The sequence below is a fragment of the Magnolia sinica genome, chromosome 17 (assembly GCF_029962835.1).
Source record: "Magnolia sinica isolate HGM2019 chromosome 17, MsV1, whole genome shotgun sequence".
Lineage (NCBI taxonomy): Eukaryota > Viridiplantae > Streptophyta > Magnoliopsida > Magnoliales > Magnoliaceae > Magnolia > Magnolia sinica.
In genome coordinates this window covers 20,327,862-20,347,015 of record NC_080589.1, presented here as the reverse complement: position 1 = coordinate 20,347,015, position 19,154 = coordinate 20,327,862, and the positions used below count along the sequence as shown (strand labels likewise).

General features: G+C 40.9%; 1 protein-coding gene across 2 annotated transcripts in view; it reads left to right on the top strand.

Moving 5' to 3' along the window:
* The window catches only part of LOC131230251 (U1 small nuclear ribonucleoprotein C), a 32,150-nt gene extending 13,482 nt beyond the window's left edge, over nucleotides 1–18,668 (top strand). The window contains exons 3-6 of one of the 2 annotated variants that reach the window (XM_058226080.1): nucleotides 23–64; nucleotides 177–462; nucleotides 17,031–17,391; nucleotides 18,228–18,668. In XM_058226080.1, the coding sequence (XP_058082063.1) occupies nucleotides 23–64; nucleotides 177–462; nucleotides 17,031–17,371 (669 nt within the window). In that variant the 3' untranslated portion in view covers nucleotides 17,372–17,391; nucleotides 18,228–18,668. Of the gene's footprint in view, nucleotides 1–22; nucleotides 65–176; nucleotides 463–17,030; nucleotides 17,392–18,210 lie in introns of both variants that reach the window. The other variant, XM_058226079.1, reaches the window with a different exon arrangement.
* The last annotated feature ends 486 nt before the right edge of the window (nucleotides 18,669–19,154 follow it).

Here is a 19,154-nt window from a genome sequence, read left to right as displayed (position 1 = left end):
TTTCCATCATTTGTTTTGTCAGCCTTCTGTTAGAAAGCAACACAATGCTGGCTACAAACACAAGGTATTAAATTAAATAATAAAGCAATTTTTTTGATAGAGCAGTCTTACGTGTTCCTGGTTTTTTTTTTTATATTCTGTTATATGGTTGGCTGATTCTCTGTACATAACTTCAGGCGAATGTGCGTACTTATTATCAGCAGTTCGAAGAGCAACAGACCCAAAGTTTGATCGATCAGAGGATCAAGGAGCATCTTGGGCAGACCGCAGCTTTCCAGCAGCAAGTTGGTGCAACTTTCCACCAGCATCTTGCTTCTTTCCAATCAAACCCCCAGAGACCCCGTCTTCCTGTTCTACCCCCACCCATTATGCCGGGTGGAGGATCTTCTCAGCCACCTGTCAATTCACCATTAATCCCTGGCATGAGGCCCCCAATTTTGCAGCGGCCCGTTGGCCCTCCAGGTTGGCCATAAATTTTGGATTTCTTTATTGCTTTTTGTGCTGATATTCTGCTTTCGTGATGACAATTCTGAGAAACACGTGTGTGCATTCACTGTTTTGTATACAGTCTTGGTTCTTTGAAGTTTAAACAGCACCAGGGTTCACATTCTTGCATGTTTGTAAGTTCTCATTGGTCAAAACCATCACAGCATTTAACTGCAATCTGCTGATGTCCTAAAATGTTTGTTTAATATTGAGTACACAACCTCAGGGTGCGTTTGGATTCTCCATCGAACTAAATTGAATTAATCCAATTCAATGTAGAAGAAATTACGAAAGTGGATGCGCACCATTTTGATTCATAACAATGATCAAAGCCCTAACTGCAATTCCTTGTTTCTAGTTGGACCTGAAACAATTTAATTTTCAACTTTGGGGGCTAGTCCCTATTACAAATAGAGTCGGCTAGCACCAGCTTGGCCATTTCCACTTTATTGATTTATTATTGCAATGCAATTCGAGCCGTAAAGTCTTGCTGGAAATGTAACGGGATACATGTAGTCCTTTATGTTGACAATAATGTTAAGTGCAATTAATTTTTCTTTAGAGGACTGTTGTAAACAGAAAAGCAGTTCTTAGTTCTGGAACCTTCTTCCCAAAGGGGTGCTACTTCTGCTTCCAAGTATCCTAGGATGTTTACCAACTACCAACACTATATTTCCAGTTTCCACTATGACCATCTGACTGAACTAATTTGTGCTAGACATAGTTCGTATTCATTTCTGTACCTATATTCCAAATTTGTAAAAGTAACGATCTCTTTCAAATTAAGTAATAAACCCATGTGTGTGTGTTTTGCTAACGTCCCTACCTTCACAGGGACGTTAGCCAAACCTTTCAAATGGCACATGGGATGACCTATTGTTGATTTGAACTGTCTATTCATTCATACTAGGGACAAGCCATGTTGCAAAAATCACGCCAATCGGATGATCCTTAACATCCAATGAATAGTATTGAAAATGGATGGTCAAGATTGAGTGGGAAAACAAAATAGGTCTAATCAAGATCTTGAAACATCGATTCGATAGATCCCACCTTGTGTTGCTTATGGTTCCAAGGCAGAACTTTCATTTGATGATTCTAACCACGTGATTTATGGCTTATAAACAATGGATGGTTGTAAAAAATTGGCTTCGTTCAAATAGTTAGGATCGTCCAATTGGCTTGATTCTTGCACCACTTCCAATGGTACTATTGAATGAACCACCCTGATTGGTGATTGGGCATCCCATGTAACACTCAAAAAGGTTTGGGGACATTAGCAACTTTAGCAAAACCCTAGGTATGTATTGTGTGTCGTGGTATGCCAAAATGGTTACGTAACAACTGTTACATAACAGTAACAGTGTGTATTGTGAGGAATCCGCTATTTTCTTTTGCTATTCAAACAATACAAAACGTCCAAACAATAGGAACCCTTTCCATTATTGGATGATCATTACACGTTTCTTTTCTTTCTTTCTTTCTTTCTTTTTTTTTTTTTCCCCCACAATCCAAACTTTCCATCAGTACCTCTCCAGCAATTATAAGAATCCTATATCACAGATTGTCGGCAACTGATCTTCTTTACTGCATTGTTTTAAGAAGAGCAATGAATGATTTTATTAGACGACTGCTTGACAGACTATCAAGACAAAAAAATACATCTGTAAGAGAAATTACAGATCCAAAAATAGAAAGAGCTACACTAATATCAACATGAAGAAGCTCAATAGCCCATTCGGATACATCTCTTTTTGCCTTCCACAAAACTTGTTCCTATGATTTTAACTTGTTGTTGAAACAACGTGATTGCATTCGGCCCATATGTTCCAAAGGCAAGCTAGAAGAATCAACCACCATAATATTAACCTATCTTTCACCAACTGGAGTCCATGCCATGCCCAAAGTAATTGTGGAACTGGCTGTGGCATTATCCATTTCACCTCGAATATACGCAGTATGTGATTCCAAAGCTGATTAGCGAAAGGGTAATGGAATAATAAATGGTCGACTGACTCCGCATTGCTCATGCAAAGAAGGCATATTTTCGGGAGAGACATTCCCCTCTTCTGAAGATTATTTATCGTTAGAATCGCTTCCTGCCAACCAACCACGGAGGATACCTTTGAGGGGGCCACATAGAAATGTTTTAAATATCAACGATATCAGCCGATATAACCCACGATATGTTTTGTATCCCTCCCGTGCGATACGAAACGCACAGGCAGTGTTGATATATTCCACAAGTTCGATACGGTGAGCATTTTCAATTTCGATTCATTTTTTATTTTTTATTGTTGAAATCATGTTAAATCAGTGTTTACAAATTCACTGGTTCTTCATGTTTTGCATGAAAAATCATGGAGTTGGAGCTTTGATTTCGATATCCATTGGTTCTTCATGTTCTCCATTTTTTTCTCAAAAGTTTCCATCAACCAGCTGTCAATTGAGACTAATTTTCAAGTATATAGGAGTATTTGATGAAATGATCATCATGTACACTTTAATTTTAAAATTCGAGTGTAAGTGGTCCGATTTTGGGAACATTGGGTAAAATTCGAAAAATTCCTAATTTTTCCCAAATTGCTTGCAATGTTGCACTCCAAACATGAAATCAAGCATGTATGAGGGTTGATATATTGATTTGTTAAGTCCTTGTCAATTTTTGGAAAATAAAAATATTTTTTTAATTAAAATTATTAAAATTTTTTTTTTATCAAAAATTTCCTTCAACCAGCTGTGAATTGAGACTAATTTCGAAGTATTTAGAAGTGCTTGATGAAATTATCATCACATACACTCTAAATGTTATGCATTCAATTTGAATATAGTTGCATTGGTTCAATAAAACAATGCATAGCTTAGGGCCCTATATAAAGGAAACCTATTATGTACACTTATTTTTGATATGTTATGATTTAAAAGTGTATGGTCTTTTTTAACAATCCTTGAAGTTTCATTGAAAAATTCAACTATTTTCGCAATGTTTCTCCATGTTTCCTAAAAAGTGTAGTAAATTACCCGATACAGACGATATATCCCGGACAATAACCGATATGTATTTGTATCCCAACGATGCGATACATAATGCGATACCGATATTTCGAACACTGCATAGAACTAAAAGGCGAATGAGATTAGGCTACCGGGGTCATTCCTTGAGGGATGTATCTCATTGTAAAAAGATTTTACTGAGAAAGAACTTGATGAGGATGCCAACCGTACCTGTTGAGTCGATCGATTCCAAAAAGAGAGAAGAGTGTTGGAGATGCACCAATAAGCTTGTGTACTCCTCTATCTTCAAATCTGAAAGGCCTCTTTTGTATGGGGGCACCATGGTCCCCTCCCACCATTGGAAGAGAAACATCTATCTACGGTGATGTTCTCCGAAGATAGAGATGCAAAGGGAAGTCCTCCACTAAAGGGCTACCTCCGCATCATATGTCGTCCCAAAACTGAATCTAGGAACCATTCCCAAGATCAAATGATGAGGCAGCTATGAAAAACAGGGAAGCCGAGGAGATGGCCTTCTAAATGCCAAATATGCGGTAGTACGATATCTTCTTGATCTCCCACCCCCTTTCTTCTAAACCATACTTTTGTGCTATTATCTCCCTCCAAAGCTTGCCTTCTTCAACTCTGAATCTCCATTGCCACTTACCAAGCAAAGTCACATTCATAGAATCGAGGTCTCGCAGACCCGCACAATCTTCGGTTAAGGGTAAGCATACCTCTTCCCATCTTAAGAATAGCGGAAATATAGAAATGATGGTAGAGGAAGCACTAAAGAGAACTAGTGGAGTTGCATTATTGGGAAAGAGAGTGGATTTTTTATTTAATTTTTTTTTTTTTTTTATATATTTAAAAGGAGGAAAGAGAATGGAAAGACACCACCTAAAGTAGAATCTTTCCTAGATTTTTGGTGGCAGAAATAGAAGACTCTAATTTGTCAAATCATGTTATTAAAATTCATATAAATAGCCTTTCTACAACCGCATGCCTTATTCCTTCCCCCATTACTACTCTCCTTGATAAATTTTAGAGACCATTTAAGCAACAAGCGATAGTGAGGAGGACTCTACCAATTAAAGAGACATGAAGGTCAAGGCCTTAGGGAGTTTGGTTTGTGGAGGGCTCTGACTAGTGGGGAGATCAAGGAATTAATTTAATGCAGGGGCATTTTCACACTGGGCTTGAGTGGGGTCGCCTGTTAGATGCAGGGACACACTCGGGGTGGGTGACCCATGCGATTTGGGGCCCACGGGGGAGGTCTTGTGTTCGAGACTCCTTACCAGGGGTGATTAATGCGCATTTCACACCGGGCTCGAGTGAGGTAGCTCGTGGGATGCGGGGACACACTCGGGGTGGGCGGCCCATGTGATTTGGGGCCCAAGAAGGAGGTTCGGCCGAGGTCCTAGCCCATGAGATGTGGGGCTTGGGCTATGAGCTAAAGGGATTAATTTGCCATACTCTAACAGTTCGAGCTTTTAGAGCAAGTGGTTAATTGTCCTGCATCATAATTCGTCTCATGTGATGCTACAATAGTCATACCCTAAGAGAAAGGGGAGAGGAATGAATGGTGTGGGAACCAGTGTGGTTAAAGGCCACTGTCCCTACCCCAAGTGTAACTGCCCCTAGAATGCCCAAAACACCTAGGTACCTGGGTTCCATGGATCCAAATATCTATAACATATTTTCTGATACGGGTGTATCGTATCCGTATTGGCTCGATACGATACACGATATTGCCTTGTATTGGTATCCGTTGGCTTGTATCGGCCAATACAGCCTGTATTGGGTCCGATATTATGTACCTATATCGGTCAGACTGATACAGGTATAAAAGGGTGAAACCGACCCTTTTCTTTCTACTTTTCGATCTTTCTCTCCCTCATTCGGCCCCTTTTTTTCCGCTTTTCGATCTCTCTCCCTCATTTCTCCTCCAATATTTGAAATACCTTGAATTCATCAATCCCAATTGATTTTCTACACCATTAACAACAACTTGGAGGATCAAAACATCGGATTTCAACTGATTTGAAGCATTGAAACAGTTTGTGACTGGTTTTGAAAAAAATCGGAAAATAGGTAAAAAAACAAATTCATTTTTTGCCGTCGATCCTTCTTCTAATCCATATTTATGTTTATTATACCCATAGATCTACCAAAAACTATGAGTTTTGAAGATCAATTTGAGCTTTTTTATTTTCGGGGCATTTATGCCTGATTTTTGTATATTTTTCAAAAATCGTTTTCTTTTTTTGAATCTGATCTCAGATCTGTACTCTCCAGCCCTTTCCGATCAGATATATTAGATCTGATGGAAAAAGTAGTTGTTTTAGGTTTTTTTTTTGTTGTTTTTTTTATCAGATCTGCTTAGTTTGGTAACCATTTTTCAATTATCATGTTTAGTTTTCTTTCTTTTTTTTTTTGGTTAATTTTTTTTTAATATGTTGAGACTTGAAATATAATGCATGTCTAGGGGGATGCAAATTTCTTGGTTGCTTCAATTTCAATTTCACATACTTAGTTTCTTTGTTGATACATATTGATTTTTAAGTCTTAGCTTTAAAACTAAATTTAACACGATAAAACGAAACTAATTTTAAAGTAGTTGATCACCTCGTTGACCTAGGTTTCTCGTGACCCAACCTGTTGTCATGGCCAACTCTGATGCGAACTCGTCGAACTATTTGGTTTGGTCTAGGTTGTGAAAGATAGGTCTGTACCCTTCTAGTGTAGTGACTAATCACAATACTTGTAGTCTTGTACACTTGAGTCACTACAAATATACAATTAAAGTTATGATTATATTTAATTTATCCATTTCTCACTTTCATATAAAAATACGTGTGATTTATGCATTGATTGATTTACGAACTACTAGGTACCTTAAAAGTCTAAAAATAAAGGGAATTTTACAAATAACTACCTAATTAATATGGAATTTACATTCTCATGCCTTTTTCAAACAGTTTTTAGAAAGCTACCTCATTAATGGATATAATTCTCATTCCACTACCTTCGGTCATGACCATCGTGCCGACAAATTGGTCAATGGCTCAGGTGGGACTTACCGTCATGTTTATGTAAAATTCATCCCAACCACCATGTGTGTCACTCCATATTAGGTCAAGGGCCCAAAAAGCAACTCGATTTGTGATCCAGGTACCATATGATTGGAAAGTATACACATCAATGCTCGCCCTCGAAATTATTTCCATTGGTATGGGCCAAGTGAATCGTAGATGGGTATATTTTTTGGATCACAGGTGTAAATTTGTGTGACATCCAATGGTTGGAGTGGATTTCATATACTTATCATGGTGGGCCATGTAAAATTCAAGGGTGGATGTCTCTCTTCCAATTGTTTCCTTTGGTGTGGCCCACCATAATCATAGGTCAACCTGATTTTTTGTATCTTGGCCTAATATGGGACCAAATATCTAATGGTCGGAGTGGATCTTCCATAAACATCATGGTGGGCCCGTCAAAATCTAGAGTGGTGTCCCATACGATCCCCCCCCCCCTTTAATAATCTCTCTGCACGATTGGAGAGGAACCTTGGGACTTGATTTTTGGCAGGGTCCACTTTGATGTGTATGCGAAATCCACTTCGATCACTAGATGTGTAATCCCATTTTCGGCGCAAATCCAAAAAATCAGACAAACTTGTGATTCCTGTGGGCCACACCAAAGAAAACAGTTGGGAGAGAGACATCCACCCTTGATTTTTACAGGGCTCGTCGTGATGATTATATGAAATTCACTCCAATCATTAGATGCCACAACAAAATTTAGGCCCGGGGCATAAAAAACAGGCCCATCCGTAATTCAGATGGGCTATACCTTGGGAAGGAGGGTGATTGGGGCCCACCCAAGCAACCGACCTAGTTGCTCACACGCCCACCCAAGTGTAGGGCTGAAAGTCGGGCGGGTTCAACCCGTGACCGACCTGATGTTGGGTTGGGCTCTGGCAGGATGTATCGGATTCAGTCTTGGGCTTGGGCTTGGGCTACTTATAAATTATAATTGAGTACGCATTGCCTGTGTTTAAGGCACAGGAAATTCCAATGCCGTTGGGTTTCATTGATCCACGTCATTTCCGATGACTCAAGCTAACAAGATACGCTAGAATTCTCTCTCCCAAGTATATTGTGTGCTACACAACACGACTTTTAAAGGAGTAGTTGTCCTATATTTTAGCTTATTTGTCTAGAAAAAATGAAGTTCTTTATGATAAATAACTATATATATAATTAATAAAATCATAGGTACAAAAAATAAGATGTGTATTGAAAATATAATAGACTAATGTAATAACGAAAATATTAGCATATATCCACCCAACCAACCTAACTGAGCTTGCTTGGGTTGGGCTTCGGTTGAGAATTCCCAACCTGAGGTTGGGTTGGGTTGGGTTGGGTTAGGGTTGAGGTATAGGAATCTTGGGTTGGGCTAGGGTTGAGCACTAACCCAACCCAACCCAACCTGCCCAACTTTCAGCCCTGCCCAAGTGGTTGTTAAAGAAATGTAACAGAAGGTAGTGGAATGATAATTACACTGATTAATGACGTAACTTTTTGAAAAAAGGTACCGCAATGTAAATTCCATATTAATTAAGTAGTTATTTGTAAAATCCCCTAAAGTAAATAAACAAAGTCAAAAACTCAACATTAGAGGTTGGACATACTCGTTATGATAATCCATACCACAAATTGGATGCTCTTTGGCAAATTGGGAGGAGAAATTTCCATTGGTTTCTTTGAGAGGGCTTCTGATAACAACTTCTAATCACTACCCTATCATGTTGGATGATGTGGTGAAGAATTGGGGCCCGAAACCTTTTAGGTTCGAGTTTGCGTGGCTGGAAGTGGAGGGCTTCTCAAATCAAATCAAGAAGTGGTGGAGGGAGGTCCTTTTAAGTGGAGGGCTATGCTGGTTTCAGATTGAGTCAGAAGTTAAAGCTTTTGAATGGCAAGATCCTGGCATGGAAAAGGGTGGTGTTGGGCAGTTAGGTATATGAGCTAGGGGACATTCTAATGAAGATTCAGTCCTTGGACTTCAAAGGCAAAAGATCTGGAGCTTTTGGAGGATGAAAAAAATCCTTATGCTTAGCACTTGCAATAGGTGCATCTGGCACCCCAAGTGCTCTGATTATGCTATAGTTCCCTGGGGGAACTATAACCGCCACTCTTACCGTTGCTTCCACCCCATTGCTGCTCCCACCAATCTCACGTCTCAATCCCTCAAATGTCAGCCTAGTCTCCTCGAGCCATGGCCTTTAGTCCTTGTCCCGAGTTGTTTGTTGAGAGTCATGCATAGCTTACTTATGGTCCATCCTCCCGCTTAGCGACACAATCTTTGGGACATATGCCACGTTCATGTCACCATCATTATCATGGGGTCCTCACCAACAGTGCCTAGATGGAGTCTAGGAATCTGTAACTCGTCCCTAATCTCCTTCTCTCATACATATTGTTGTTGTCTGTGTGCCTTACTGTCGTACAATACATCCTTATCTTGATTTTCACTTCCTTCAAAACACTTGGACAATCCTTCACATTCCTTTGTCCCTAGCCAAGTGCTCCCTCAACCTGGAAATCTCCTCATTCTCGAAGTATGCTCACAATAGTTGCAAATCGACCCATATATCGATTCCCCTCGATTGGTTGTCCATAGTTTCCCTTGATGTCCATTGCTCCTCTTATCGATATTTTATGCTACCTATATAGAAAGAAAACAATAATATTGTTAGGATCCATCAACCACCCAAACATAGATACATGCATATGTGATACCTCAATGGTCCATCCATCCATCCGCACATATACATGATCCATCCATGCATGCATTCATGCATACATACATACATCATCCATCCATACATATATACGTACGTACGTGTATACATCCATCCATCCATACATATATACATGCATGCATCCAACCATCCATCCATCTATACATATATACATCATACATAATATATGATACATTATCGAAACAAATTATTTTTTTTTTCCTAAATAGACCGATTTTTTCTTCCGTGTTTCCTAATTTAAATAATAAAAAAATGTCTTTATTTCAGAAAAATGAAATTTTGTAGCCAATAGATAGATCAGCTAACACTCATGCCTATATAGAATTTCCATATTAATTAATAGCGAAAAGCATGTATTTTTCAATTAAACATATTTTTCTTTTTATTTAAAAATAAATTTTTTCGAGAAAAGCATGAATAAATCAACCCAATGCACGTGGCTGCAGGTGATTACGTGCATCCGCAGGGAATAGTGTCACCTAAAAAATGAGGCAGTGACACCTTGTGTTGTCTATATATATCGAGAAAAGGAATAGTTATGGTCATTTGATTGATCCGTCCTCACTGATGAGCATATCAAATTTACATGCATCCATTATCAGTTTTAGGGGTAGATATGGCAGAAATCAGGATCCCCAATTTCCCCCATTTTCCCACTTAAATGTTGATTTATTCACCATATATCCCTGTTCATGCATAGGCGTGGATTTTCATGCCAATCCATCTGAATGTTTGAAAAAAAAAATACTTCTTTAGGATTTTTCTTCACCTTTTAGTTCCAGCCTGTTGCCATCCAGTTGAGATTCCTCCCCCAAATCCAAGCTTTGATTGTTGAAATCACCTAAGAAACAAATCCAATCTTTGATTTTCAGTTTTTTTTTTTTTTGGGGGGGGCCCCTCTTTTATGTTGGTGATATTGCTAGTATCATCAATACCAGGGAGTATTTATACTATGATGGGCCGAAAGTATCAGCAATACGATATTATCACCAAATATTGCCAATGTTATAAAAAATATTGGCCAATATCTATAATTTTTTGTTTTTACAATGGTTTTGGTACCTACTACTATCGCTGATAATTGGAACACCGGTGGTATGACACCAAAACACACACGCACACACACTCAAATGAGGTACCCTTATGGGTACCTCATGGAAAAATGCCATATTTACTGCAGGTGCATATGGGTGCACCCAGGTGCTAGGCACACATAGGTGCATGCAGATGAGGGGCAACAGGCCTAAAACAGCTAGGCTTGCGCTTGGGTCACCTTTGATGGCACAGTTCATTAGGTGACTCATATGTCGTTTGCACCCTTCTCGTTAAGTTGAGATAGAGTGACATTACTTTCTCTTCCTCTTCTTTTTGAAAGATGATGATCTTATAAAGGAGGGCCATAGCCGAAAGAAATACTAATCATACCAGGAAACAGGGGGAAAAGAAAGAGGGGGGAAAAAGAACAAGAGAAAACCTCGCCTAAGACTGTAGAGACTGGAGGCCCAAACCATCACATGCAATTTAAGCCTAATGTACACCTGCCCGCATTGATTCATAAAACAGTGAGAATTTCTGTCACAGAAACCAGATACCGGCTAACAAAGAAAGTTTCCAAATTTTCTTTCCTATCTTGCCCACTCCTCCCCCATGCCAAGCTAGGAGGAGATTATCAATTGAGCCTGGCATGGCCCATGCCACTCCAAACTAACAAATAAAAAAGCTATCTATAACTCCTTTAACAAAAGGGCAATGGATGAAGAGGTGATTGACTGACTCACTTTTCGTGCACATCAAATATAAAATTGTAATCATCATCATCCGCATGCGAAGATTTTTATTTTAAACTGTAACCACATGCGAAGATTGTTAACCATAAGCACTTTGTTCCTAGCTAAAAGCCAAGCCAAAGTTGCCACCCTATGAAGAGCTCCATAATGCCATACAAAGGCAGTATGATTTTTTTTTTTTTCCAGAAGGGTGACGACTTTATTAAGAAAGACGGCAACACTAGAAAAGAATACAACAAGAAAAGAGGAAAAAATAGCAGAAAACGAAAAGCCTGAGCACAACCCTTAAGGAGATGCAACATTAGCCCACTCAACAAGATATGAGTGAGCAGAGAGGAAAACACTCTTAGGGCTGCTGCACCCATCTCGGAAGCACCTATTATTTCTTTCAGACCAAGTAGTCCACAAAACTGCCAAAAGGAATAATCTCCAGTTCCCCTTATCCTGCGAGACCAGCCCAACTCTGTGCCATTGATCAAAAAGCTCAGCAATCGAATGTGGCATCACCCAGCTCACTTGACAAAGATCTAGGACACTACTCCATACACAACCCCCCCCCCCCCCCCCCCCCAATGCACATATTCAAGGAGGAGGGCCCCGTTTTCGATCTGGATCGACGACGACATTTTTGGAGGGCCTCACAGTTAGGGGTTGTGCTATGGAGAATTGGAGTGGACCCGATCATCATATAGATTCTACCATTGGATCTCATGATCGTGGCCCACTACCTTAGATGATCTAGGATTTTGAGTTTCGACTATTCTCGTTATTAGAAACATCATGAACGGCTTTGATTACGTAGATTGGTTTTTATTTTATTTACTTCAGCTTTAAGTATTAGTGTGCGCAAATGGCGCAAGGGTAAAATTGTCTTTTGGGGTTTAGGATTTTCTTATAAATAAGCAACCCCACGTAGGTATTTTCAATGAAGTTTATGAATAAAAATTCTGCGTTTTTCTTTTTCTCTATCTCTTAGGGTTGAAGAATTGAATTGGGTGCGAAACCCTCCCTCCCTTGAAGGGCTAACTATTGTAGTGCGAAGCCACAACCGTCCCAAATCATCCCCACTTCTTTACACCCCACATCCATCATCTTTTACATCCTTCCCATCTTCAAATTCACCCTTTCTCGTGCCCAAGTTCTCTTCTACAACAGATTTTCAGATTCTGGCCCGTTATAGGGGCTGAAACTTCGGCGGAGCACTTTGCACAAACCGTGCATCGAATCGATACGAAATTTGGCATGGAAGCAGTCCTACCTTGGCCGATCCTAGCCTAGGAGTCGCTTTCTGACTTTGTGGGCCCCACACATGTGTAGACGAGTGGTCACGCATGTGCGCCCAGGGCCAGTTGCTGTCCACGCATGTGGTTCATCTCAGGTTCTATCTTTCCTCTATTTTCCTCCTCCTTAGCCTTAAATCCAGGTCCTTAACCCTAAAGAATCCCGAATCCCAATTATCCCCAATTTTGCAAACCCTAAATTTTCCCCTGAATTGAAACATGGTGAATCTCTTGAATTGGGGAACAATCCTTTGCAAGAATGGATGAATCTTACACTCATTCGGGCTTGTTTGGTTTATAATTTTATTTGATCCAGCCCTAAACTTGTGTAGGCTTGGACCCCCATAGATTCTCCTTTTTGAATATTTGATCGTATGTAGGATGTGGAATTTTGTGATTGTTTAAAATTGGTATAATCTAAAGCTTGAACTATTGCACGTCATATTTAATTTCATGTCCTGCATCACATACCTTGCCAGAAAATGGACAACGAATAAAGAGATTGTCCACTGTTTCTTCATCTCCCTGACAAAATGAACACCCATTTACTATGCAAAGGCAGTTTGATGCACACGATTTCCCGATGAAGACCCAGAAATTGCTACATACAAAGATCTCACCGAGAATTGACAGACTTCAGTCTACACCATAGCATCTCTCTCGCCCAGTGAGGGGCTCACGAGACGAAGCACCTCTAGAAGCCTAACTCTTCATCCGTTAGATTCTTGCGACAAGGGGGGGCCCAAATCACCTCGGATCCTGAATGAGATATCATAATGTTCACCTTTGCGAGATTGAGGCTAATGAAGGGAAAACTTCCTGCAACGGTCTCTCACTTAGCCACAAATCCTCCTAGAACTGAATTCTTTCCCCATCGCCCAAAGAAAACCTCGTCTGCTCAAAAACTTTCGGCCTGACCACTCTCTTCCATAAGTGTGATGCCCTATATAGAGATTCTTGCACCCCACACTTGCTACTACCTCTCTCCACATCAGCCCCCTCTCCACTCCAAATCCCCAAATCCATTTTCCTAAGAGAGCGAAATGACCTCCAACTTCCTTAAACCCGTTCGCCCCTCATCAAATGCCTTACACACCTCCAACTTGTGCTTCTTTTTATGACATGACTTTGTTGTGGCCAAATGAAAGATTTGGCCGGGTTAGAATCATGCTAGGAAATGGCCAAGTTGATACTTGGTCATACATGTACGTAAGGAAGATCTAGTGATGAGATGTGTGTATGCATTTGTTAAGATTGGCCTCTGGGCCTACGAGCGATTAATAAAAAAAATAAATTGAAATGATAATAACGACATTTATTAAAAGAGAAGGCCAAATGCCAAATAATATGAAGAAAAGCAAAAGAAGATGGGGGGGAAAACGTAAAGACTTTACAACTCGAACCGACTGATTGGAAACTGATCAGCAGCTAAAATATTAGCTGCATGTGTCCATTCTATTACATTTTGTCTTGCCCTGTTGAAAACTTCCCCATGACTGCTCCTATGATTTTTTAAAGCATTGGCTGTATCTCTCCAAACAAATGCTCCACAGACCTGCCGATAGACATACATGCCAAACTCATTTCCTGACCTCGCTTTCGCCCCCTCGCCAAGCCAAGAAAAGCTGATCTATCGATCTAGGAAGAACCCATGAGGCTAGAAGAGGATAAGGAAGCCGCTCCAAACTTTGATGCAAAAGGGCAATGGATGAATAAATGATCAACCGACTCCTCATTGTTATAGCATAACAAATGGGCTCTTGGAAAAATGATAATCTGTTTAAATGGATGTTACTTTTTTAAGTGAATAATTCAGAAAGTTTGTGAACTATTTAAAACTTGAGAAGTAGATAAGTCCATTGGTTGGAAAATCTTTGGGCTTTGAGCCAATGTTTGCATAGGATTAGACAACTTGATCCTATGTGGTCAGACAAAGTCTAGAACATGTGTGTGGGGCATGTGATGTTTCATGCATTGTCCTTGTTTGGATTTGGTATGTTTTTTTTTTCTTGGGATGGTGACATGTCCAAATTGTCCCACACCTTGGATCCTTAATTATATGGGGTTAGCTTATATCTTGTGCATAGCTGGAGCATGGAAATTGGTCTATACTTGCATTATGAAAATCGAGGTTTGCTTGAATACATCCCAACATATTGCAATATGATGCATTGGTTTTGTGGCTGAATCTAGGTCATCTTCCAATGATCCAAACTGTTTATATGACGTCTCACTTCGTATGGTGGAAAGTCAACAAGTAAAAGCCCTCAATTGTTGATTATTTCAACCCTTCGATAATTTGGCTCTTTTTCTTTGAACATGGATGGGCACCATAACCTTGGTATAATCAAAAGCATTGAAGTATTCAATCCGAGAGTTTCTTCAAGCATTCTCCATTCAAGGGGAGCCCTATCACATAAACGGTTCGGGTCATTGAAAAAGATCAAAATCCAATGGCTAGAGCCCCAATGTATCATGTTACATTATGTCTGGATTTATTTGAGCAAACCTTTTGAAAATTATGGGACTTGAGGGTGGGTTGGCTATTATAGAACCACAATGGTACTGGTAGGAGATTTACAATTATGTGAGAGATGGGAGAATGTTGCCTTTTATTAAAAGAAGGCAAGAGGAACGGAATCCAAGTGAGAGGAGGAAACTCTTCTTAGGACATCTATGACAAATAGAGTTGCAGTGAGAGCTTTTGCTACAGGGAGGTAAACCTCTCTTTGCAAGCTCCTCTCCATCTCCGTCATCATCCATCCACTTGCTCCCAAGTTATGAATGAGCATCTGTAAGATCTGGAGGTGGAAGTTGTCCTCTTACCAATCCTGTGGTTGGGATTCTGTCACTTTTGTTGTGCTAGCCTCCATCGCCATGGTTGGTCCAACGATCAGATTTATGTTCTATCATGGTTTGTGCAGTCCAAAATTTTGAGAATGGAGAGTTATATCATACTCAGGCAGGGAATGGCGCTTGATATGCGGGCATCTGAATGTTAACATGTCACACATTAAATCAAATTAACTGACTAAATTGTCAAACGCCCTTTGCTAAGTCACAGTGCCAAAATTAGTTTCCTCAAACAATCCTAACCTCTGATTCATGGACACCAGTTTGCATTTATTTTTTTTGGTTGAACGGTGATAAATTTTTATTAAAGAGCAAAAGTGCCCAAGAAGAAGGCGACAAATGGCATCTTCAAGGCCCTTAATATTTGAGGCCCAATCTATTACATTGGATTTAGCCCTGCCAAAAGCATTGATGGCCCTCGTACTTCTATTGTAGAAGCATCTATTGCTCCACTCTCCCCACAAAGCCCAAATTCCGGCCAAGAAGGCTAATCTTCAAAGCTTCTTGGTCCTCCTCCCACTCTCACCCCCACCCCCACCCCCATGCCAAGCAAGAAAGAGACCTTCAATCGACCCCAGCATGGCCCAGCTCATACCGAAAATCGAAAGAAATCTCGATCATATCTCGAGCGTGGAGGGGAAATGAATGAAGAGATGGTCAGCCAACTCATTTTGCATGCACAAGATACAAACATTGACAGTTGCATATTCCTCTTCCGAAGATCGTCAATAGTGAAGACCTTTTTCTGGTCCACCAACCATGCCAGCGCCACAACTTTTGGAGGAGCCCCATAATGCCATGCAAAAGTGGTGTGAATGTTTTCGGACTGGGCGCCAGGGAGAAACCCATAGAACTAACCGGAAATCAGCCTGACTTTTCTATGGTCCAAACCAACATCCTTCTCTCCCGACGAGGGCCTAACTCCCAGAAGACAGTTCAACAAGTCAATGAACCCATACAAAAGAGCTGCGAATGTTTTCTGACTGGGCGCCAGGGAGAAACCCATAGAACTTACTGGAAATCAGCCTGACTTTTCTTATGGTCCAAACCAACATCCTTCTTTCCCAAAGAGGGCCTAACTCCCACACACACACACACACAAACTCAGCACCGGGATGCCATGACATTTGAATCTGGGGAGGCGTGCTAACCTCGGAAAAGTCTTCTCAAAGTGTTCTTCCACCTGCCCATCCATCTTCCCAGAAACGGATCCTGAAACCATCTCCTAGAGAGAAACCGGTGGCTTCCTTGAATTTTGTGCCCGAACTGACAACCACTTTCCAAAGAGCTGATGTCCAGCAACAGGAGGATTCCTTGGACCACCATCCACCCTCCTTCACACTGTAGTTGCGCGTGATCACCTCTAACATGCACGGCCATTTTCTGAGCAAAGCTTGATTCATTATATTTAGCTTCTTAATCCCCGCACCTCCTTCCCTCATCGGCTTCCCAACCTCAACCCGCTTTAGCAAATGGTACTTGTGCTTCTCTTAGGCACCCTGCCATAAGAAGTCTCGCCTTGGTATTTTTCATTTTCCAACCGTCCAATAAATGTCCGCCAATCCTGTTGACAGATTATCAAATAAGCATAATTTTTTGTTCATGATACATCTAAACTGGAAAACATAAATTGGACAGTTTAATTATAATTATATATTTATATGCCACGTATGCAATTTCAGAGTAATTTCCAAGTGCCTGCTTATCATTCATGCTGCCAGAGTATCAAAGTTTCTCTTTTGAAAATACCATGCATGTTTTAGCCTTGCAAAGTATTTACTACCAAAATGGCCTTGGCAGGATATGGGGCCACTCCAACTATGCCATCAATGATGGGGCCTCCTGGTGCCACTTCCATGCCGATGCAGATGAATGGTCTTCCTCGTCCTCCCATGATGAATCCCCTGACTCCAGCAAGTGGGGGCATGACAACCCCTACTTCCAACGGTGCTGGCTCTATGCCTGGGATGTATCAACCAAATCCTGCAACAGCAACGAGTGGGGGCTTTGATGCTTTTAACATTTCTGCGTCTTCGGGCTTACAAAGGGTAATGCCCTCTGCTGGTGCTTCTGCTTCTCCTTCAGCTGCTGCTGCTCAGGAGGGTTTTTCGTATGCTCAGTCTTCCGAGACTAATCACTAGTCCCGTCAAACTAAGCAAAGGTACACTTTCTCCTTCTCTGCCCTCTAAATCTTGGGGATTTGAGCAAACTGCTTTCATGATTATAATCAACATAATGGAGATTTGCTGAGCCCACATGTGCATCTATGTCAGCTGATGCACACACCATGCCAGCATGGCATGCAGGTGCTATATCTAAGCCATCCATCAGAAGGGTATGACTATAGATTTCCTGTCCCTGGAATCAGGTCGGTCCACTAGTCAGTCGGCTCACAATTAACTGAAGAATTGTATGGTTGTAAAAAAAAAAAAAACAGCTTTGTTTCCTAATACGTCCATGTTTTTCTAGCTCATTTATTGAGTGGGCTACCTTTATCTTTCAGCAGATATACATGGTGAGGTCCACACGATGGATGGCTTGGATATTGCACCTGTGTGCATGTTGGGCATTAGCTAACTTGTATGCGTGCATGGGCTTATTATGAATTCATTTTGAGGACTGCAAAGACTACTCATGCAAATGGGATTAAAATCCCACTATAGGCACAAGCGTTTGGGCTGTCGATCAGGTGGGCCCTGCTGTGACAATGCGCTGGCCCAAATTTCTGGCACGGCCGCTTATCCCTTACATTGGATGCAGAATGTCAGTCTAATTGCATTCTTTTCTGTACGTGTATGGTGAGCAGACTGACCCTGGTTTTGGGTCTGGCACGTAAATTGTGGGTGCCCGCTTGGTGAACGGTCTAGTTCTCACATAAGCGTGCCACTCATTCAAATCCTGCTTGGTAAGAAGCTTTTGTAGGCCTCTTTGTTTTCTGGCTGATTGTTTAAGATATGGACTGATGTTGCTGTTGATGCAGCGCTGTCATCTACTTAGGCATGCGTTTTCAAAGGTGGTCGAATTTGCGAATGTGGTGGTTGAAGCGTGTCAAATGATGTCGATGGACTGAAACCTAGAAGAGAATTTTCATGGTAGCCGCGCATATGTATTATCATCAAAGGATCTGTTCACCGTGGTTTTGGATCTCCTTGGAGTCTAAAATGAGGGTATTTTGTATTCCTGATTTCCGAATGGATTGGAGATTATCAGATCGGATTACTTTCAAGAAGCATGCTGGGTGTATGGATTTGACGGTTTGGATGGGTCCCAAAATGTGGATGGTCAACAAAAATGTGAACGGACCATTGTTGGATTACATGGGCCCACAAGGGGTCCAGTGGCTCATTTCCATCTTACGTAGAGAATGCTACAACACCCCAACGTTCGCCAAACATTGCGTCTTTATAATATAAGTAGTTAGAATTTTTAGTTTTGAAATTGCATTGGCGTCGAGTTTGCTTTCTTAATCTTTAGTTTCGGGCCTGCCTAAGTAGGTGTGTAATCAGTGTACAAGATCCAGGCCGTTCATTGGATGATGTTAGGACATCTGTTAGATCATGTTAGGACATATGCCCCAAAAATAGGTAGATCCAAAACTCAAGTGGGCTGCACGACAGGTAACAGTGAGGATTGAACATCCACCGTTGAAGCAATTGTGGGGCCACAGAAGTCTTGGATCGGGCTGATATTTTTTTGTGTTTTCAGTTCATCCCAGTAAGAACGACCTTATGAACGGTATCACCCACAAGTTTCAATTATAGTCTTTTTCCTGCCCACTTTTTACTATTGTGTGTGTGGCCCACTTGAGTTTTCGATCTGCCTTGTTTCGGAGCCCGTGTCCTAACATGATATGGCAAAATGGATGGATGGATGGATTTCTCGCCAAACATCGTGGTGGGCCTCACATTGTTCCTTGCAGGAAGG